Source organism: Mesoplodon mirus (genome assembly GCF_964341445.2).
Source record: "Mesoplodon mirus genome assembly, chromosome: 1".
NCBI lineage: Eukaryota > Metazoa > Chordata > Mammalia > Artiodactyla > Ziphiidae > Mesoplodon > Mesoplodon mirus.
Window position 1 is genome coordinate 12241343 of NC_138976.1, and position 20900 is coordinate 12262242.

At 40.3% G+C, this 20900-nt stretch overlaps 1 protein-coding gene across 4 annotated transcripts in view; it reads right to left on the minus strand.

Moving 5' to 3' along the window:
* The window catches only part of RABGAP1 (RAB GTPase activating protein 1), a 151186-nt gene extending 130431 nt beyond the window's left edge, over positions 1-20755 (minus strand). The window contains exons 1-3 of one of the 4 annotated variants that reach the window (XM_082621323.1): positions 20673-20745; positions 16938-17079; positions 4247-4446 (exon numbers count right to left, since the gene is read on the minus strand). In XM_082621323.1, coding sequence (XP_082477449.1) covers positions 4247-4396 — 150 coding nt within the window. In that variant the 5' untranslated portion in view covers positions 4397-4446; positions 16938-17079; positions 20673-20745. Of the gene's footprint in view, positions 1-4246; positions 4447-16937; positions 17080-20672 lie in introns of all 4 variants that reach the window. The other 3 variants (XM_082621322.1, XM_082621324.1, XM_082621325.1) reach the window with 3 other exon arrangements.
* Between the last annotated feature and the right edge of the window lie 145 nt (positions 20756-20900).

A 20900-nucleotide genomic window follows, 5' to 3' on the forward strand; every position in this document is an offset into this window, starting at 1 on the left:
AACTACTGAAGCCCACGCGCCTAGAGCCCATGCTCTGCAGCAAGAGAAGCCACCACAATGAGAAGCCCGTGCACTGCAATGAAGAGTAGCCCCCGCTTGCTGCAACTAGAGAAAGCCCATGTGCAGCAACGAAGACCCAACACAGCCAAATTAAATAAATAATAATTAAAAAATAAATTGGGGAAGTTTTCAACCATTATGTCTCTAAATAAGCTTTCTGCCCATTTCTCCCTCTCCTGTCCTTCTGGGACTCCAATATTGCATAGACTGATCATTTTAGTGGTATGCCGTAGTTCACACTATGAACTGGGCCAGCTGGCCATGGGCCAGCTTTCTTCACTCCTTTTCATTTCCCCTCTGTTCTCAGACTAGATAATTTCAAATAATCTGTCTTGTCCTTCACAATACTTTCTTCTGCTTGATCCAGTGTTCTGATGCTCTCTATCGCATTTGTTTTCCCTAAGATGATGATGAGTGCTCAAGTGTGTGGTTTCTTCCAATCCCACAGAATCAGGTTGACTTTTTGCATGTGCTCACCAGCCATTTGCAAAGACTCACACATACCATTCTTGCCCTCAGGGTTGTGCACAGGGAGGCAGCCACAGGGTAGGGACACCTTTGGGTGAGGAGTGTGGAGCTCAGAGGTGGCCATGGGCCAGCTGGGGGATTGGCAGGGGAGTTGTCCCCAGTGGCTCATGGGTGGGCTTCCTGAGGGAGTCCCCAAAGCAGTTAATAGGATCCACACCCCTTGGATATGTTCCATTCCCAACCTTGGCTGCTCTTCTTCCAGCACAACTGTCGACCCCCAGGTTATCCAGTTTATGACTCAGTATTCTGGATGGAGTGAGAAAGAAATGGGCCCTTCTGGCAGTGTACCACAAAGCTGGCAAAGTCAGGCGCTCAATCACACACTCACTTTCCGCCACAGAAGAAATCATGAGCTAAATATCTGCTGGCACTTAGCTGTGCCACCTTGGGGGTGGGGTGACACACATAAAATGAAACTGTTCCTTTCTTCGTCTTCAATGGGTCCAATCTTGGATGTTTTTGCCCCAACAATGTGCTGGAACTTCTCTGCTGGACTCCTGGACTTCCATGAAGGCACTCTCATCTCATGTGGTAGAAAACTCCTGTACTGCCATTTTGATCACATTTCTTTCCATTAATTCTTTCTTTTACCCATTGAAATTAACTGTTGAGCCTCTCCAGTGAATTCCTCACTTCAGTTATTGTGCTCTTCCACTTCAGAATTTCCATTTGGCTCTTTTGTAATTTCTATCTCCTTAATGATATTTTCTATTTGGTTTTACAGTCATCATACTTTCCTTTATTTCTTTAAGCATGATTTCTTTTAGTTCACTGAACATATTAGTAATGGCTACTTTCAAAGTTTGCATATTAAGTCCAATATGACTCTCACAAGCAGTATGTGCTGCCTTTTTAAAAATGATGTATGGGTAGTATTTTCTTGTTTCTTTGCATGTCTCACATTTTGTGTTGGAAACTAGATACTTTAGGTAATGACGTTGTTCCAGTTCTCGGTACTGGTCTCCACACCCTAGGACTTATTTTTTATGCTTGCTTGTTTGTTTAGTGACTAGCTGACTTATTTTAGTAAATTCTATTCCCCTAATTCCCATGGTGTTAAACCTTTGATGTTGCTCCTCTGGGGTAATTTCGATTTGCCTTCAGTCATCCTGGGGTAGTAGTTTTGGCAGGATGCTCTGTCTCTATGACTACATGTGGATATTAAACTCCACTAATCGTGGCTGATTTGCTCAACAGTTTTCAACAATCCACTAAGGTAATAAATTGCTCCATAGAAGAAACCAATCAAATTGGGATACCTTGACAGGAGAGCTCCAGAGGTCAATGTTTGAGATCTGTCCCTACCACAGGCGGTCTTCTCCCTGCAAGCCTACAATTAAACCGTATGTCCAACCAATCTAACAATCTCTTCCCAATTACCTTTCACCACAACCTCCACTGTTTTTGAGGGTACCCTTAGGCTTGAACTTCTCTACACTCTGTTGTAAATATGCTTTTTAAAAATTATTTATTTATTTATTTATTTATTTATTTTGGTTGCACTGGGGGGTTTTTTGTTGTTGCTGTGTGTGGGCTTTCTCTAGTTGCAGCAAGCGGGGGCTACTCTTCATTACAGTGCACGGGCTTCTCATTGTGGTGGCTTCTCTTGTTGTGGAGCACGGGCTCTAGGTGTGCGGGCTTCAGTAGTTGTGGCATGTGGGCTCAGTAGTTGTGGCTCGTGGACTCTAGAGCACAGGCTCAGTAGTTGCGGCGCACAGGCTTAGCTGTTCTGCAGCATGTGGGATCTTCCCGGACCAGGGCTAGAACCCATGTCCCCTGCATTGGCAGGTGGGTTCTTAACCACTTAGCCACCAGGGAAGCCCTCTGTTGTAAATAAAGTCGGTTCTTGGGAAGAGATAAGGAGCTGTTTTATGGCCCACTTCTCACTGCAGGCAAAATCTCTGAGCTATAGCTATAAAGTTCAGAGTGTAGACAATGACGTACTTCTGTCTGAGTGACACATCTTCAGCAAATGAGTATTTGGTAGGTGTGGGAGGTTGTGTAGTAATCTCTGGTATTTTTGACTTCCCTCTATTAGTGTGGAACCACTACCTTACATGCCAGAGCCAGGGTAAGGGTAAGGGCAATTGGGCTCTCAGTATTCTCAGCAGCACTGTGCCCTACGTAGAGCCTTCATCCCAGAAGTAAGGTCTGGGCAAAAAAAAGGCAGCCCCTACCACTCATTCACACTTGGCCAGCAAAAGGTGACGGGGGCAGGATGAGGAATGCTCTCATCCTGCTCTTCACTGGAAGACAGCCCTCCAAGTGGGAGCTGTGGGGAGAGGAAACCCTATTTTCTTGACTGTACCAATCTGGAGTGGAGTTACCATCTTGCTCAGCTGGGAGATGGGAAGGAAAAAACACGTCTTGGTTCAAATACCAGATTCTTAACCAAATTTTAGTAAATTTCTCTGAATAAATGTTTCTTCAATTGCTCTATGTCCTTTAAAACATTTTCATAGACTTTAATTAAAAAAACATAGTAATTGTCACCAATTTTTCTGGGGAATGGGTCCACAAAGCTCACACCAGCCATGCTGTCTCTCTCAGCCAGTGAACACATTCAAAGCTCTCCAAAAATCCCCTTCACATTTATAATAAAGTCCAAATTCCTACTAAGCTTTATAAAGTGCTGCATGATCCAGTTCCTACACATCACTGGATCTCATACTTTAGCACTTTTTATTTACTTTATTTACTCTGCTCTAATCTCTGTCCTAAAAAGGGTGGTCTTCCTCAGGGTCTTTTTATTTTCTGTTCCCCGCGGAAAGTGCTTTTTCACATTTCTCCATGAACAAGTTCTTCCTCATTTCATTCAGATCTCTGCTCAAATGTCATTTCAAGACATTCTCTAAAACAGTACCTGCCATTCACTCTTTATCCATGTATTCTGCTTTGATTTTCTTCAAAGCACCTAAATTTACTTAACATATTCATTTTCCTATTTGCTTAGAGTCTGTTTCCCCATTTGATTAAAAGCTCTAGGAGGGCAGGGGGCTTTGCTTGCCTTATTTGCTACTGTATCCTGAGTATTTATAACAGTACTTGGCACAAAGTCAATACTCAATGAACACTTGTTGAATAAATAAGACATAAACAAGAATCAAAATATTTTTAAAGCTACTTACATTTTAAGTGACATTAACAGGTAATCTGTTCTTACTTATATCCATAAAGAGCAAAACAGTAACAGAGTATGGGAAAAGAAGTTAATAGTGATTTATCTGGCTGAGAAAATATAAACAGAAATGGCCAAAAGCCAGGAATTTTAAGTTCTGTTTTAGTAATTCTAAAACTTATTTTTATAAATAGCACTGCAGACCTGCCACTGCCTTTACACTACATACACCAGGCCCCAAAAAAACAATCACCTCTAACTCAATGGGAAAATGAAAACAATATTAAAATAACAAATGTTTAGACTATGATCACTAGTTTTTACAGTTAGGGATATCAGAAGATTTAGAAGCTAATCAAATTGAAAGTCCTTAATCAGATATAAATTTGTCACTATCACTAATTATAAATAAAACGCTTTAGCATTAAAAAAAAGAAAGGATATTATTTCCATGTCGTCACTTTCACTCCATATACCTTCCTATTAAGGCCAAGTTTTGCTTTTGCAAGGCTAAATGAAATGCAGGTTATGTAGTTTTACCTTGAGTCCTGTTTTCTCGTCATCACTTCCATTATTTGTAGATGGTGTCTCATCTCCTTGCCTGGAAACCAAGACAAAATCTTCACTATTAAGAGTAGACACAGAGTCTGAGGAGACACTGATTTTTCCAACAGAAGCCTTGTCATCCATGACTCAAGAATGAAGCTCAACTCATGAATGATTAAATATTTTAAAAATGCCTGAAAAACAAAAACCATAAAGATACTCATATAGAATGTCTGCCAGATATTCAATTATGTTCTAATTTTTACAAAATACATATGGAAAAACTTAGGGGGGGAAAAAAAACTTCCAAAATCTTTCCCAAAGACTTTCACTACTTACAGTTTAGGCTTTTTATTCCAGATATAAGGGAGTTTGATGAAATTGAGGGCCAAGGTACTTCATATTTCAAATAAATAAATAAATAAATAAATAAATAAAACATATTCCCTTGAGAATAACTCTGCCTACCTACACTGATTTCTTTGGCATATGTTGTAACTCTATTCTTTTTAGAGAAAAATTATGAAGTACTGAACTTGTTTTCTACCCTTTAATTTGTAAAGCTATATAAACAAATGAAATTGAAAGTGCTTAGGACAATAACTAAGGTTTTCCTAACACTGCTGATACTTATACTAACAACATGTTTTAAGAAACAAAATTTCATATTAGCCCCACAAAAAAATAAATTCAAGGCAAGGCAAGCATAAATTCTAGAGCAGGGAAATACCTTACATAGCAAGAAATCAGAAGTCTATTAAAAACTCAATATTCCTATCCCACAGTTTCTTAGGACTCAACTTAATATGAACATTACCAATAAAAGAGTTTCAGGCCAAAAATTTCCAGCAAGAAGTTAAAAATGTGTCAATTATGAAAAGCTATTCAATTATTTATTGACTCATGGAATAAAACTCGAACTCATCTACCATTTAAAAACGTGGTTCTGGGGCTTCCCTGGTGGCGCAGTGGTTGAGAGTCCGCCTGCCGATGCAGGGGACATGGGTTCGTGCCCCGGTCCAGGAAGATCCCACATGCCACGGAGCGGCTGGGCCCGTGAGAGGCCTGTGTACAACCAAAAAACAAAACAAAACAAAAAAACACGTGGTTCTGGGGACTTCCCTGGTGGTCCAGTGGTCAAGAATCCACCTTCCAATGCAAGGGACGAGAGTTTGAGCCCTGGTCAGGGAACTAAGATCCCACACGCCTCAGGGCAAATAAGCCAGCGTGCCACAACTACTGAGCCTATGCACTCTAGAGTCCACGTGCCACAACTACTGAGCCCATGTGCCACAACTACTGAGCCCATGTGCTGCAACGAAAGATCCTGCATGCCACAACGAAGATCTCACCGCAAGGAAGACCGAATGCAGCCAAATAAATTAATTTTAAAAAAATTCCTAAAAAAAAAAAAAGAAAAACCTGGTTCTGCATATTTTGTGGCAATGTTCCCATTTGGTTGCCAAAACAACAACAGAACAGACGATACAACATTATACTCAGAGAGCTTTAACCAATAAACACAAGTTGCTCTTAAAAAAAAAAGTTGTTCTCTCTGTATGCTCATCTTGTACCCCAAAGAGGTAAAGGTTCTGAGAATCTGTTTAGTCTCTCCAATTAAGAAATCCTGATCTATGCTTTGGATTTTTAATTGAACATACGTTTATTGAGCATACACCATATGCCAAGCACTATTTTTTCCTCAAAGGCTAACATCTAGATAAACACATGGCAGCAAGAATTACACAATCCCTTAATACCATAGTTGGAAGAAAACCTAGAAATTATCAATACTGTTAAACAGATAAGGAAATGGCAAACCCAAGACATGTAGGGTCATTTAATCAGGCATAACTAAAGCTCAAACCCTGGACTCCCTGCTGCTTTCTACTTAAACTAACTTCCTTGCTTAAAGGCTCTACTTTTCATAGGACTAAATCTAAATGCATAGCGTAGCATTTAGAGATGCTTCAAATGTACTTTTGAAAACTTTTTTTTAAATGTAGTTCTGCTTCATCTATGCAATGAATACTTACCAAGTGTCTAGTTTATAAAGAATAGAATATGCTAAACAAGAAAAAATAGATTCTTGCCCAAAAGGAGTTTATAATTTAGTAGAGAACAGAGGCAAATTGAACAGGTTAATAGGTACTGATTTAGGGTAAAGAAAACTATGGAAACATGTTGGAAGAGTTAAAAAATATACTAGAGGAGGTAATGTCTTTGCCAAGGATATATATGTTAATACCTTGAGGTATCTGCCCTCCTAGGATCCTCCTCCTAAAGTGGTTCCCTTGCTTCCGTACTCAGACAACTAGAAATAATCGTTCATGATCTAATAACCCTCCTTTTCCACGTGGCCTGCCCATTCTTTCCCCAGAGTCAAATGCACTGCCTGCCTTGTTTCGGTTCCCATAGCAATTTACATTTCTTACAGTACCTATTATGTTGTGTTACAATTTGATGTTGAGTCCCTGAACGGCAAACTTAATATTCATATATCTATTTCACAGATTAGGAAATTGAGGCTCAGAGAGACGGTGTAACTTGTTCAAGGTAGTGGTTGTAATTTAACTGGTTAGAAGCAAAGCCAAAAATTGAACCAACATATCTATGATTCCAGAAGCTAAGCTCTTTCCATTAGATGATGATGCTTTTCCAATGCTACAAATGTTTGGGCTTTGTTCCAAAATAGTAAGTATCAGATAAAGGAGTCTCTATCTTTTTTAGAACTTGTACTTTGGGTAAGATTTTCATGCTTAATTAGTCTTTTTTCCATCTTTTAAAATGTTACTAATAGTAAGATAGCAGAGGGCCTGGGAAAGTTCCCTAAAGCTATGATCTCAGAGACACTGAGAACTTTCTACAGTATTCTAGACTCAAAAATATTATACTTTGATATTTATACTATGAAACTGAGAAGATTCGGCAGGCTCAAAGTTCAACCTATTTTCTTTGAGGAGGTGACAGGAAAGTACACTTTATAAGATACTTTACTATTTGTTTTGGCACCTGAAAGTAACTGAATCACTTAGTGGGAATGGGATTTATCAAAACACTACGCAGTACAGGAAAGGTTATATAATAACACTCATCTTCTCTGGCCTCCGTGGGCACAAGTGAAAAGGGAGCCCATGGCCTCCAAGGTCTCTGAATAAGACCACCCCTTCCCTGGACTCCACAATAAAGAGGTGCCCCCAGAACTTGGTATACTCCTGGCAAAATTCTAGAGTATTTACAACCTCTGTCTTGAGACCATAAGAACTAATTTTGTTGTCTTTAATCCCTACTTACCCCAATTACCACACGAAGCCCCCTATTCTAATTCCAATTCTCATGGACAATAAAGTATAAACTTCCTCCCCCAAATACCCTGCACTGCCATCCCTTTCTACTTTTCTCTATACCACCTATCACCATTCGACACGTTTTACATTTTAATCATTTGTTTTTAAGTATCATGTAAGCATAAGGGCAGGGATTTTTGCCTGTTTCATTAGCTGCTGTATCCCTAACAAGTGAAAGAATGACTGGCACATAGTAGGTGCTCAAATATTTGCTAAAGAAATAGGATAAGTGGCAAATAAAGATGGAAAAGAACAAGAGCCACCCATGAAAAGGCAAGAGCAGCTTTTACAGACTGACAGTAAGAACAGAAGTCATATTTGTGACGGTAAAGCACACAATTAAGAGTTAGAAAAAAATCCAAGTTAGTATGCTGATTCTACTATTTAATAATAGTGTAAGCATGGTCACACCAAGCCTCAAATGAAAATGAAATGGTGTACTATCTACCTCATGGAGCCATTATATCTATAACATTATTATCTAAATGAAAATGGTGTACTATCTACCTCATGGAGCCATTATAAAAATTACTAAGGAATAGATATATGTATATCCAGGAGCCAACTGCTATTGAAGGGCTATCAAGAGTCTTGATGATGGCCAGTTCTTTTCCATTTCATCACTCTCTTCATTAACTGGAGAGTGAAACTTCCAATTTTAAAGGAATTAACAAGTAAAACTGATTTTGGAAATTCAATTCAGGAAACAATATTAGTGCAAAAATATATAACATTCTTAGTTCCATATTCTAATTTATTTATACCTAACTACATGTAAAGGAATACTTTGTATCTTTGTATAGTACTTTACAGATTACTAAAATATACACATTCTTTATCTCATTTTATCATCCTAACAATTCTGTAAGGTATACAGAGTAAAGATTTTTATTCCACTTTAAACAAAATAATATACATATGAACACCCTGGTATTTGGTAGGCACTCACAGTTTGTCTCCTTCTTATATAAGTGATGAGCCTAGATCCTTATATAACATGTCCAGTTACCAACAGGGCCAGGTTGGTGAGTGCCAGTTCAAGGATGTTTCATTCTATGTCCTTTAACACATCAACTGACTTAAAATGATAGGTAATTTTGCTTAATTATGCAACCTCATGCATCCAAACCAAAGGTTCAGTTATGTTATATCCTGCTCTGTAACATAAGTGACAATTCTATGCTCAACTATGCACTTCTGCAAAGATCATAGTAAATAATGTACCTCAATCTTGTTGAATGAAAATTCATTTTCATTCTCAATCTCCTCTTAAAACTATAAACCCATCTAAAGGAAAGTGAAATGTAAAAGAACTAGCCATGGTAAAGGCTCTTTTGACAGTTCGTCAAAAGCAGTCAGTTCCTGGATAATCAGTGTTTACTTTTTAAAAACTTGAACTTTTTTGGGACAGAATACCATCAGATATTTGTACTGTTTCTAACATCATTCACAGCAGTAACATAAACAGTGAACTTGCAGTGGCATGGATTTGCTAATGTGCAATTAGTAGAGGAAAAATCACCTCCCAATAAGTGACCTACCAAACTTGATAAAAGAGGTCTGCGTGATACTTGTAATTGAACTTGACATGCTTGAGACAAGTAAAATGTGCTAGTTCCCGGCCACTAGTTCAGCACTCTGGTTCATCTTTGTTTCCTTGCTTTTCCTGAAACTCTTCCTGAAGGAGAAGCACTAACTCCTTCTGCACTTCAATGGGACTCCCCACTCTCACTGAGCAGTCCCTCTCAAAATCTGGCTCCCTTACCTCTCACCAAGCTTCACTGCACATCCTCTTTTAAAAGCTGAATTCAAACCTTGTCTATGGGACCCTGGGTACTTCAACGTTCTCTGAGCATCCGTTCGGAAAGGAAAAAAATATGTATCTATAAACATTTAAAAATCAACAATACAAAATTTCAAAACCCAAACTATTCTTTTCAGTTCTCATCTTACTTCTACCAGCTGAAATAAATGAAAATGCTGATCATTTCCATATTGTGAAACTCTTATCTTTTTGCTTCCATTTTCTACCTCTGGTACCTTTTCCCAGCTGTCAAAATTTTAAGTTCCTTTTTTTCTGCCCACTCTTTATTTTTTCTTTAATTTAAAAAGATTTTATTTTATTTGTTTATTTTTGGCTGCGTTGGGTCTTCATTGCTGTGCGCAGGCTTCCTCTAGTTGCAGTGTGGGGGCTTCTCATTGCGGTGGCTTCTCTTGTTGTGGAGCATGGGCTCTAGGCGGGTGGTCTTCAGTAGGTGTGGCACACGGGCTCAGTAGTTGTGGCACGCGGGCTCAGTAGTTGTGGCACGCGGGCTCTAGAGCACAGGCTCAGTAGTTGTGGCGCATGGGCTTAGTTGCTCTGCGGCATGAGGGATCTTCCCAAACTAGGGCTCGAATCTGTGTCCCCTGCATTGGCAGGCAGATTCTTAACCACTGCACCACCAGGGAAGCCCCTCTGCTCACTCTTTAAATTCATCCTGGCCTCCTTCTTGTTCCATCCTGGCCTCCTTCTTGTTCCATGGAACAAGATCTCTTAGCTATCTCAGTACCTCATGTGGTTATAAAAAAATTTTTTTTGTATGCTGATGATACTGCAGCCCTGTCTTTCTCCCTAATTTCATGTGGGTGTTTGTGTTTTGTTTTTTTTTCTATTCTGTACTGAGTGTTTGATATGTGCCAGGCACTAGGTACAGTGTTACGGAGAGGAAAGGTACTCTTTACCCTTGACAGGCTTACAGTAAAGAAAATGGACAAGTAAACAAGTAATTACAATAGAGTATAGTGCTTGGTATAATAGAGGTATGCAAATGGTGTTATGTGAATACACAGGTGGGATCTGCTTCATGTGTCCCATGTCCAAAGCAGACCCCATCTTCACACAAGCATATTCTTCCTCATATCTCCCCTAACAGTGGTTAATAACCACTGATCCAAGATAGAAATGTCCCCCCAAATCCGTGACTCCTTTTCTCATTCTCCCTTGGGATTCTAATGGATTTTAGTTCCAAAACATACCCCAAATCTATTCCTTCTTTGCCATCTTTCATGTCACTGACTTAAGTATTTCATTCTCTTTCAACTTAGCTACAACATAAGTCTCCCTTCCTAGACTCTCTCTAGTCATTACCAAGGCCTCATAGTTAATTTCTAAAATTCAGATTTGATCATATATCCCACCCCTTCCTTTGACTGCTCCTGACTGAAAACAGAAAAAAATCCAAACTCTTTATAATATCATTAGTTCTTAAAAATCTGGAGCCAATCTATCATTCTAGTTTTATCTCCTTCTATCAAACCATACCAGACAACTCACCAAATATATCATGCATTGTTATGCTTTCAAGGCTTTGCTCATGCCATTTCTTAAGCTAGGAATGTGACTTCATTTCCCCCATTAGTCCTTCTTCCCCACCAGCAACCTCGGGATACAATCAAATATTCAACCTCCCCTTTTCCCTTCTGAAACATTCCTTATTTCCCTCTAGGGCTCCGAAGGCTTTTTGTTTGCTTGCTTTTTAATTTTATCACAGAATTACAGCATTTATTACACCGTAAAGTGTTATACGTCTTTTCTCCTATACTATATTGATCATTCATTCCAGAAACAATTACTTAGTATAAACCACCATGGTAAATACTGGGAATACAATGAGCACACATAGTCCCTTTGAACTACTTGTGAACAGGGATCTTAGGTTCTATTCATATTATCTTCATATCCTTGCTATGGCAGTCCTCAATAAATGTGATTGGATGAATAATACTCTCTCATCAGTGTTTAAGTGATAGAGTCTGTGTAATGTGAGATGAACAAATGACAAATATGATACACTACAAGCATGTCTGGGATGTGGATATGAATGACAACTGGAAAAAGAGACTCAAAAAGAACTACGCTTGAGTGTGCCTGACTGACTCTTCATCAAGTTTCTAACTGTGAAAACCAGTTAAACAACACTGAGCCACAAAACATACCCTGGATTCCCTTTGTACCAAAACACTCATCACTTCCCTCCCAATCCTCATCATTTTTGTTTGCTCAACAAGTGAAAAAATGAGCACAGCTTTAGGGAATCTTAAGGAGGATACTTAAATCATCTTGCTAAGTCTAAAGAGAGAACAATACTTAGCAGTTCCTGAGTATCAATTATATATGCCCAACATGGTACTTAGAAGCTTTATATGCATTACTACTAATCTTTATATTAACCTTGCCAGAAAGGTATAAACTTCATATGACAGACAAACTGAGGCTTAGACTGGTTCAATAACTTGCTTAAGTTCACAGAGACAATTATAGAACTTGATCCAAACCCAGGTATCTAGGTGCCTATGTCCTTTTCAGGAATGCACCTCTCCTCCTTGGTGTTCCTATCACCATTCTCTCCCCGTTCCAATCCATACTCTATGTTGCTCCCAGTTATATATACCCTTCTAAAACACAGATCTGCTAAGATTACTCTCTGTTGAGAAAAAGACAAGTCAGGAAGTAGCAAGAGAGTCAAGTCTCAAAGATGCTGTAGCAGGCCAATTCTTGTGGGTTTGTAGCTCTTTAAAATTAAACCACAAAGAAGTTATTTTTTAAAATCATACAATCTTAATCTCAGCTTTCTTCTTTTTTTCTGGCTTTGAGATTTGTTTCCCTGCATTGGTTTTCATATGAACTTCTCACAGCCTATCCCTGGGAAGGGTAGGACAAATCTAACAAAACTCAGTGGAAAATCATCCCATTTTTAGAAAAATAAATTCCTTTCCACCACTGCTAATTGCTAAACAATAGATGTGTCTTTAAGTCTGACTTTGAATTTGGGGGCTGTTTCTTTGAATTATTTTAGTGAGCTAAGAACCATATTAATTTAATCCTTCTGAATAATTTCAGCTTAGCTTTAAAAACCAAAAAGAAAATATAACTTAATCATCTTGGGCCTACAGCACATAAAGGCAAGAAAAACCAGCTTATCTAATAGTCACTTTTAGGCAAATTTTAACCCATAATGCCTGTGACAATCCACTTCTTTAAACTATGAAGTGACTCTTTTTTTTTCTTTTTTTTTTTTTTTTTTGCGGTACACGGGCCTCTCACTGCTGTGGCCTCTCCCGTTGCGGAGCACAGGCTCTGGACGCGCAGGCTCAGCGGCCACGGCTCACGGGCCCAGCCGCTCCGCGGCATGTGGGATCTTCCCGGACCGGGGCACGAACCTGTGTCCCCTGCATCGGCAGGCGGACTCCCAACTACTACACCACCAGGGAAGCCCTAAAGATTAAAACTTTTTAAATCTTTTTAAAAATTAAAAAACTTTTGTCTTATGAGTTATTATATTCCTATAGTTAAGCTATCTTTTGTAGTTCATCTGGAATTGAAGTTAAAGAGTCACTTCAGGGCTTCCCTGGTGGCACAGTGGTTGAGAGTCCGCCTGCCGATGCAGGGGACACAGGTTCGTGCCCCGGTCCGGGAGGATCCCACATGCCGCGGAGCGGCTGGGCCCGTGAGCCGTGGCCGCTGGGCCTGCGCGTCCAGAGCCTGTGCTCCGCAACGGGAGAGGCCACAGCAGTGAGAGGCCCGTGTACCACAAAAAAAAAAAAAAAAAAAAAAAAAAAAGAAGTTTTAATCTTTAAAAACTGTGGTTAAATGTACGTAACATAAACTTTACCATTTTAGCCATTTTTAAGTGTATAGCTCTGTGGCTTTAAGTACATTCACATTGTGCAACCATCACCACCACCCACCTCTAGAAAGTTTTCATCTTCCCCAATTGAAACTCTGTACCTATTAAATTCCAACTCCTGTTCCACCAGGCAACCAACATTCTACTTTGTCTCTATGAATCTGACTACTCTAGGTACCTTACATAAGTAGTAGAATCATATGGTATTTATACTTTTATGGCTGGCTTATTTCACAAGTTCATCTATGTTGTAGCATGCGTCTGAATTTCCTTTCTTTTTAAGGTCAAATAGCATTCCATGGTATATATATACCACCTTTTGTTTACCCATTCACTGGTCAATAAAAGTTCTAAAAACCTAATTTTAACTTTATAGGATCTTTAGGATAAAACTCACAAAATCAATACAGAAAAGTGCCTAAAGATGACAGCCAATGTTCTCAGAGTTACTTCTCACTTTCTCAAAGACTAATCAAGCTTCATTAAGACTTTTTAAAGTTAACAGTCTGGTATTACATTGAAAAACCAACTGGGATTTGAACTCCTTAGTCCTTTTTGATTTAATTTGGACAATGTTATAGTTTCAGTTTTCTCATACCTAAAATGAGGGGAACAAACCCTTTCTACTCTTTTGTGAATGAGAATATCCAGGAAAGGGGTGGGGGGCGGGACTGCCAGGTTCTTCCCAGTCCTAATCCATGATGTAAGCATAATTAGTTCCACTTTTACAAATGAAGAAACTGAGAATCAGAATCCTTAAGTATCTTACCTTCAGTCATATATTAAGTAAGTTCAAGACTTGGGATATCTATATCTTTCTGATTCCAAAGTTCACACTCTACCCGCTGTATTTTGATACTTTTAATGAAAGGTACAAAAAGTAAGAAGTGGGGATGAAATGCACAAAAAACAATTCACTTAACTCTGTGTTGATTATCTGAGTGCAATACTGCTGACACCTGAAGAAAATAAACCATATAAGTGGTTTTCCCATGTTCCTCTGGCTATTTCAGGAAACAGCACTTTAGTTTTTTGCAGAACTCTAGGTATGCTGGCTTTATGCCCCTTCAACACAATATCTCTGCAGCTAAATTTTAAAATTATTTGGATGCCATTGACCCAAGAGAAACCCACCTCTGGGAACACAGGGAGAGTTAGTTAATGTTAACGTATCGGCCAAAAAGTTCGTTCGGGTTTTTCCACAAGATGTTATGGGAAAACCTACATTAACTTTTTTTGCCAACCCAATACTACTCATTCACAAGGTCAGATTATACTTCAAACCTCAGTAATATACATTTTTTTGTAAAAGTATCCTTGTATTTACTTTTTCTGGAATGGATTTCTGAAGCATAATATAATTTACACTAGCGCTCTATAAATATAAAAACATAAATATTTTTAAGCAATGCAGGATTTCCTAAAGACTTTTTCTGGACTTCTCTAGTGGTGCGGTGTTTAAGAATCCGCCCGCCAATGCAGGGGACACGGGTTCAATCCCTGGTCTAGGAAAATCCCACATGCCCTGGAGAAACTAAGTCCGTGTGCAACAACTACTGAGCCTGCACTCTAGAGTCTGCAAGCCACAACTACTGAAGCTCGTGAGCCCTATGGCCCGTGTGCCACAGCCCAAGTGCTGCAACTACTGAAGCCCGTGCACCTAGAGCCCGTGCTCCACAACAAGAGAAGCCACTGCAGTGAGAAGCCCGTGCACTGCAACGAAAAATAGCCCTCGCTCGCTGCAATTAGAGAAAGCCTGCACGCAGCAACAAAGACCCAACGCAGCCAAAAAAAAAACAAAAACAAAAAACCACTTTTCCTGCTTTCAGGAAATTAGTCAATATACTTCCTTCTCATCCACAGCAAAGAATCTGTATCTATTCCGTTTAGAATACCAATCTGTCTATACTTCGATCTGAAATGTTTAAACTATGTGAATTTAATGCTAAGTAAGCAAATCATCTGATAGATAGTCAAAGCCTGAGATTAATGCAGTAAATATGGTTTCTCTTTTCCATGACCTCTGATTTTCAAGGGAATGTGTGTAGACAAACCATGAACTTTGGCAGAAGACACACAGTTTTCTGAATCTTCTGACACAAGAATGCCCTGGTCCATAGTTATACAAGGAAGGTGGGACACTTGTTAAGTGTGTTGAATAGGGGGTGGGCAACCAAAAAACATTTACTGAGCACTTTCACTCACAGCACTGGGATAGGCACCATGTAAGAAGATAAAAGAATTCACATATATTTAATTTAGTTTCACAGACTTTTTTTTTTTTTTACAATTTTTTTTTGGTTTTATTTATTTATTTATTTATTTTTGGCTGCGTCAGGTCTTCACCGCTGTGCATGGGCCCCCTCCAGTCGCGGTGAGCGGGGGCAGTTCTTCGCTGCGGTGCACGGGCTTCTCACTGCGGTGGCCTCTCTCGCTGCGGAGCACGGGCTCTAGGCACACGGGCTTCAGTAGTCGCGGCACGCGGGCTCAGTAGCTGTGGTGCGCGGGCCCAGCTGCTCCGCGGCATGTGGGATCCTCCCGGATCAGGGATCAAAACCGTGTCCCCCGCATTGGCAGGCGGACTCTCAACCACTGTGCCACCAGGGAAGCCCTCACAGACGTTTTTTAAACCTATCTAAAAAGTTCTTTTCTCACAACCCAAAAGCAAAAAAATAAAGATTAAAAAAAAGAAGTTTCTGCTAGGGAACAATTTTTTATCTAAGAATTAGCTTTTGAGGTTAGATAGAAATCAGATTTTTCTTCAATTCACAGAGAACTCAACAGGTAACTACAATAAAGATATAACCACTTCTCTTTTGCAGGTATATCAGAGGTCTATTCATAGGAAATCATGTATCACAGCAAAAAAGATTTACATGACATGTTTCTACTCTCACCTTGCCAGAATCCATTTATCAGCATATTTAAAAGGCATGAGAGGACTTCCCTGGTGGCGTAGTGGTTAAGAATCTGCCTGCCAATGCAGGGGACAAGGGTTCGAGCCCTGGTCCGGGAAGATCCCACATGCCGTGAAGCAACTAAGCCCGTGCGCCACAACTACTAAGCCTGTGCTCTAGAGCCCACGAGCTACAACTACTGAAGCCCACGCGCCACAACTACTGAAGCCCGCCCGCCTAGAACCCGTGCTTCACAGCAAGAGAAGCCACCGCAACGAGAAGCCCGTGCACCACAACGAAGAGTAGTCCCCGCTCGCCGCAACTAGAGGAAGACCGCGCGCAGCAACGAAGACCCAATGCAGCCAAAAATAAATAAATAAAATAAATAAATTTATTTTAAAAAAAGCATGAGAGTTTATTACCCTATGGTAAAAGCATTAAAATGGTTAACTCATGGCTCTTCACAATAGTATTATACAACCGCCTAAATTTTAATCCAATTTAGCCTTGAATGCTGTCTCTTAATACCCATAATGATACTTAAAATACGTTCCCAAAGAAAGATTTTGCATATCAATTCCTTTTCCTGACACAGGGGCACCCTCAGAAGCTGGAAAACAAGATGATAACCACAGATTCCTGGTTATAAGTACCAAAGTGTAAAAATGAGGAAAAATGGGAAAAAGAAATTTTTAAAATAGTCAAATTATTGTTAAGCTTTGAGAGTTAATAACATTTTGTTAACGTTACCACAGAAACTAATCTGCTAATGTACCTTAAGAAGATGCCATATTTGGGACTTCCCTGGTGGTCCAGTGGCTAAGACCCCAGGCTCCCAATGCAGGGGGCCCGGGTTCGATCCCTGATCAGGGAACTAGATCCTGCATGCCGCAACTAAAAGATCCTACATGCTGCAACTAAAAGATTCCACATGTCACAACTAAGACCCGGCACAATCAAATAAATAAATAAATAAACATTTTTAAAAAAGAGAGAGAGATGCCATATTTTATTATGGAGAAAAATTTATTGCCACAAATATTAATAAATGCCAAGGAGTGGTGTTTATTACACAAAAGCTGATGCAACCTTAACTGGAGATAAGTAACAACCACGCATTAACTCCTAAGGAGTGCAAACCTCCAAATCTGGCAGCACGGCCACAAAATTAAGAAGATATATTTCTCATGTTTTACGGCCAAGGTAATATATACTATTTAATGTCAAGCATGAACTTAAGAACAAATTTAGGGCTTTATTTTTACTATTTTATGATCCTCGGAAAAAGGGATTTGGAGGAAAAGTTAGGCCTCAGAGAACTCTACTAGATAGAAAGAACAGCCTTCAGAAAGTTCTGGTGATTACCTCAGAGTACTATAGTTGCTTTGGCAAGAGGAAAAGTTCCAGGCTAAATTCTATGAAATAGTGTTCATGACTTGCAAACTGCCATACTCGGTCAGACTTTGCACATGAAGAGACACAAGGCAGTTAGGGGCCAACAAAAGTCGTTATAATATAAGTTTAAGTGTCTATCCAGTACTGCTTTGACTTACAATTCTTCTAAAGAATAAGGATCTCAAGGTCAACACAAAACTGGAGAGGGTCGGGGGAGACCAGGTAACCATTTTATGCCAAAAGAAACAGCTGTTAAATTTGTATGTTTTATCATGGACAGCCAAATCCTTGGCCTTGGATTTTCTTTCTTTAGAATCTAACCACGGAAAATCAATAAAACAAGGCAGTTACATACAAAGCACCCAAATGTCATGCCAAACTCTGCTTTATGTACACTGGTTAAATTAGCACTTCTTTAACGCTGGAGTTCTATCTCCAAGAAAGATTATTTAACAGTTTTATATACATTCATTTCACATGCTTGAAAAGTGTGATATCTGATTATATTGACAACTACAAAGAAAACACTTGGGCAGCATATGCTAGAACCTCAGCACATCAGTATCTATAAAGACACTCAACAGTAGAACTGATACAAACTAATTGTTTTCTGAAGCCTGTACTCAAAGGTCACTTGTTAAAATAATCACTGTGAAATGGTGAGACCTTCAAAGTAGGCTTCACTTAAGCTGGAAACACTTTAGCTGGAAACATGCTCAACAAAAGATAATGACTTCTTTAAAAGAATCTGGGCTGTAAAGTTTAGCTGGAAATATACTCAGTAGTAGAAAAATGACTTCTTTAAAGAATCTAGGCTATGGGACTTCCCTGGTGGCACAGTGGTTAAGAATTCGCCTGCCAATGCAGGGAACACGTGTTCATGCCCTGGTCCAGGAAGATCCCACATGCCGAGGAGCAACTAAGCCCGTGCGCCACAACTACTGAGCCTGCGCTCTAGAGGCTGCGAGCCACAACTACTGAGCCCATGTGCCACAACTACTGAAGCCCGTTCTCCCCAACAAGAGAAGCCACCGCAATGAGAAGCCTACACACTGTAACTAGAGAAAGCCCGCACACAGCAACGAAGACCCAATGCAACCAAAACTAAATAAAAATAAATTTATTTTTAAAAAATAGAATGTAGGCTGTAAAGTTGAGATACGTTTACGAAAAAACATGTCCCCTCATGTAGATAATGTGAATACACTTCTTCCAATATGCAGTAGAAAAGATAGGAAACAGGTGCCTTCACTTTTACAGAGTCCCACTAGACTACATATGCAGTAGAAAAGATAGGAAACAGGTGCCTTCACTTTTAGAGTCCCACTAGACTACATATGCAGTAGAAAAGATAGGAAACAGGTGCCTTCACTTAGAGTCCCACTAGACTATATATGCAGTAGAAAAGATAGGAAACAGGTGCCTTCACTTTTACAGAGTCCCACTAGACTACCATTTTATCCAGGTTAAGCACCTGTAAACTGCTAATAAAACACTATGCCAAAATCAACTATACCTCAACAAAAATTTTTAAAAAAATAAAAAAACAATAAAAAAAAACCCACTATGCCAAAGAATGCCAAAATGTATATAGTTGATAGGTTAACTACCCAAATATATACCTTAATACCGATGAGCTGTTAATTAACTGTAAAATGAGTTATAAAACTGAAATGAAAAGTGTACCACAACATAGCAATAGTTCAATTTTAATTACAAAGTTGAGTTGATAAAGCTATATGTGAATTTTAAATGTTACCAATAAATACAAATCAATCATGGATTCAAATTTCATTAATGGAAACTGAGGTCTACAAAGAAAGATTATAAAGAACTCTGCCCCTTATTTATTTTCAGTTTTTATAAGTAAATTCGAATAAAAGCCTTAAATATATATTAAAATAGCACCTTATACACGCTAGAATTAAGGCCAGCAGGTCCTTCGTTTAAAAAAAAAATTGAATGTGCACTCCCTTGGCACTTAAGCCTTTTTTCAACTTTCCAAACATCAGTTTTATGTGGAAACTCAGTTCAATTTACTCTCTTTGGTTTTTTCTCTTCCTAAATAAACAAAGCAGCTGGAAACAGACACACTCGCGACTTACTACTCCAGTCACATGTATGTGAATACAGGTATTTACCTGAATGAACATATCAAATGAATTGTGAAACCCGTCTCTGGCAGGTTTTTTTTTCCACTGACAAACAAAAAAGCCAAAAGATCTCCAATTCAAGCTGGAACAAGATTTAAACTAACGGAGCACCAGCAGCATGATCACTTACCACTTATCACATAAAAGTCTGCTAGGACTTTTATTCCAAGATAAAGTATGGAGATGACTTTAAAGCAGGTGCATATGATTACAATCCGAATGTTAGAAGAGAAGGAACACCAAAGTACTACCAGGTAATGGACAGAGAACTCCTGGAAGTCTGGGGTTATCCTCGGGCTTTGTTGAACACCTAAAGCCCTGAAAGTTGCTGGGAATCAAGATACAGCAATGAGGTATCGGGGGCAGATACTTAAAGTATCTGGGGAGAGGGGAATACCGGGGACACTTCGATTGCAGGCGAGGAAAATGAGACAGAAACGTCAACACGAGACGGCAGACCGACACTAGCATAAAGCAAGCCTTTCAAATTAGGCGCAGCACAGGAAGCTAGCCTGAGGCCGAAGCCAGCCTAAGTCACAGGTACAGGCCCAGCTGGCAATGGGGAGAAACTGAGGCGAAGGGAGCGGCCAGATTCCCAAATAGGACCTGTCCCCAGACGTGTAAGTCAAGAGACAAGCCGGCTTTGCTGGGGGCGAGAGGGACGGCCGCAAGTGAAGGACTGGGAAGACTCACACCCACCTAGACAGGGGGAACCGGTTTGGGCAGGGGCTGCCGGAGCGTTCCCGCTTGCGCATGCGTCCTCCCCCCACGGCCGCGACTCCCCCTCCCCCGCAATCACTGCTCCCCTCAGAACCCGGCTAGTCGAGGGAGCTGAGCGCAGTCACGCCTGCCCCGCTCCACGGGATGAGAACACGGCTTGGCCTCCCGCAGGGGCCGTCGGAGGATCCCCCCGGGCTTGGTGGATGGAGGGGTGGGAGGAGGGGGGGGAAACACGGCCCTACCCGACCCGCCGTCTCCTTCTCCGCGGCCCGCCGTTCGCTGTCCCGGAGGCTCCGCCGCTTGGGCCTCCCCAGCCGCCCTGCCCCCGCCCTCCCCGCCCCCTACTCACGTGAGAGAGGCTCCTTCCGCCCTTCGCCCCGCCTACTGCCCTGTCTCATAGGCCCACGGCAAAGCCGAGCGGCCCCATTGGCCCAACAACAGGCGGCGGGGGCGTACTTCCTTTCCTCGAA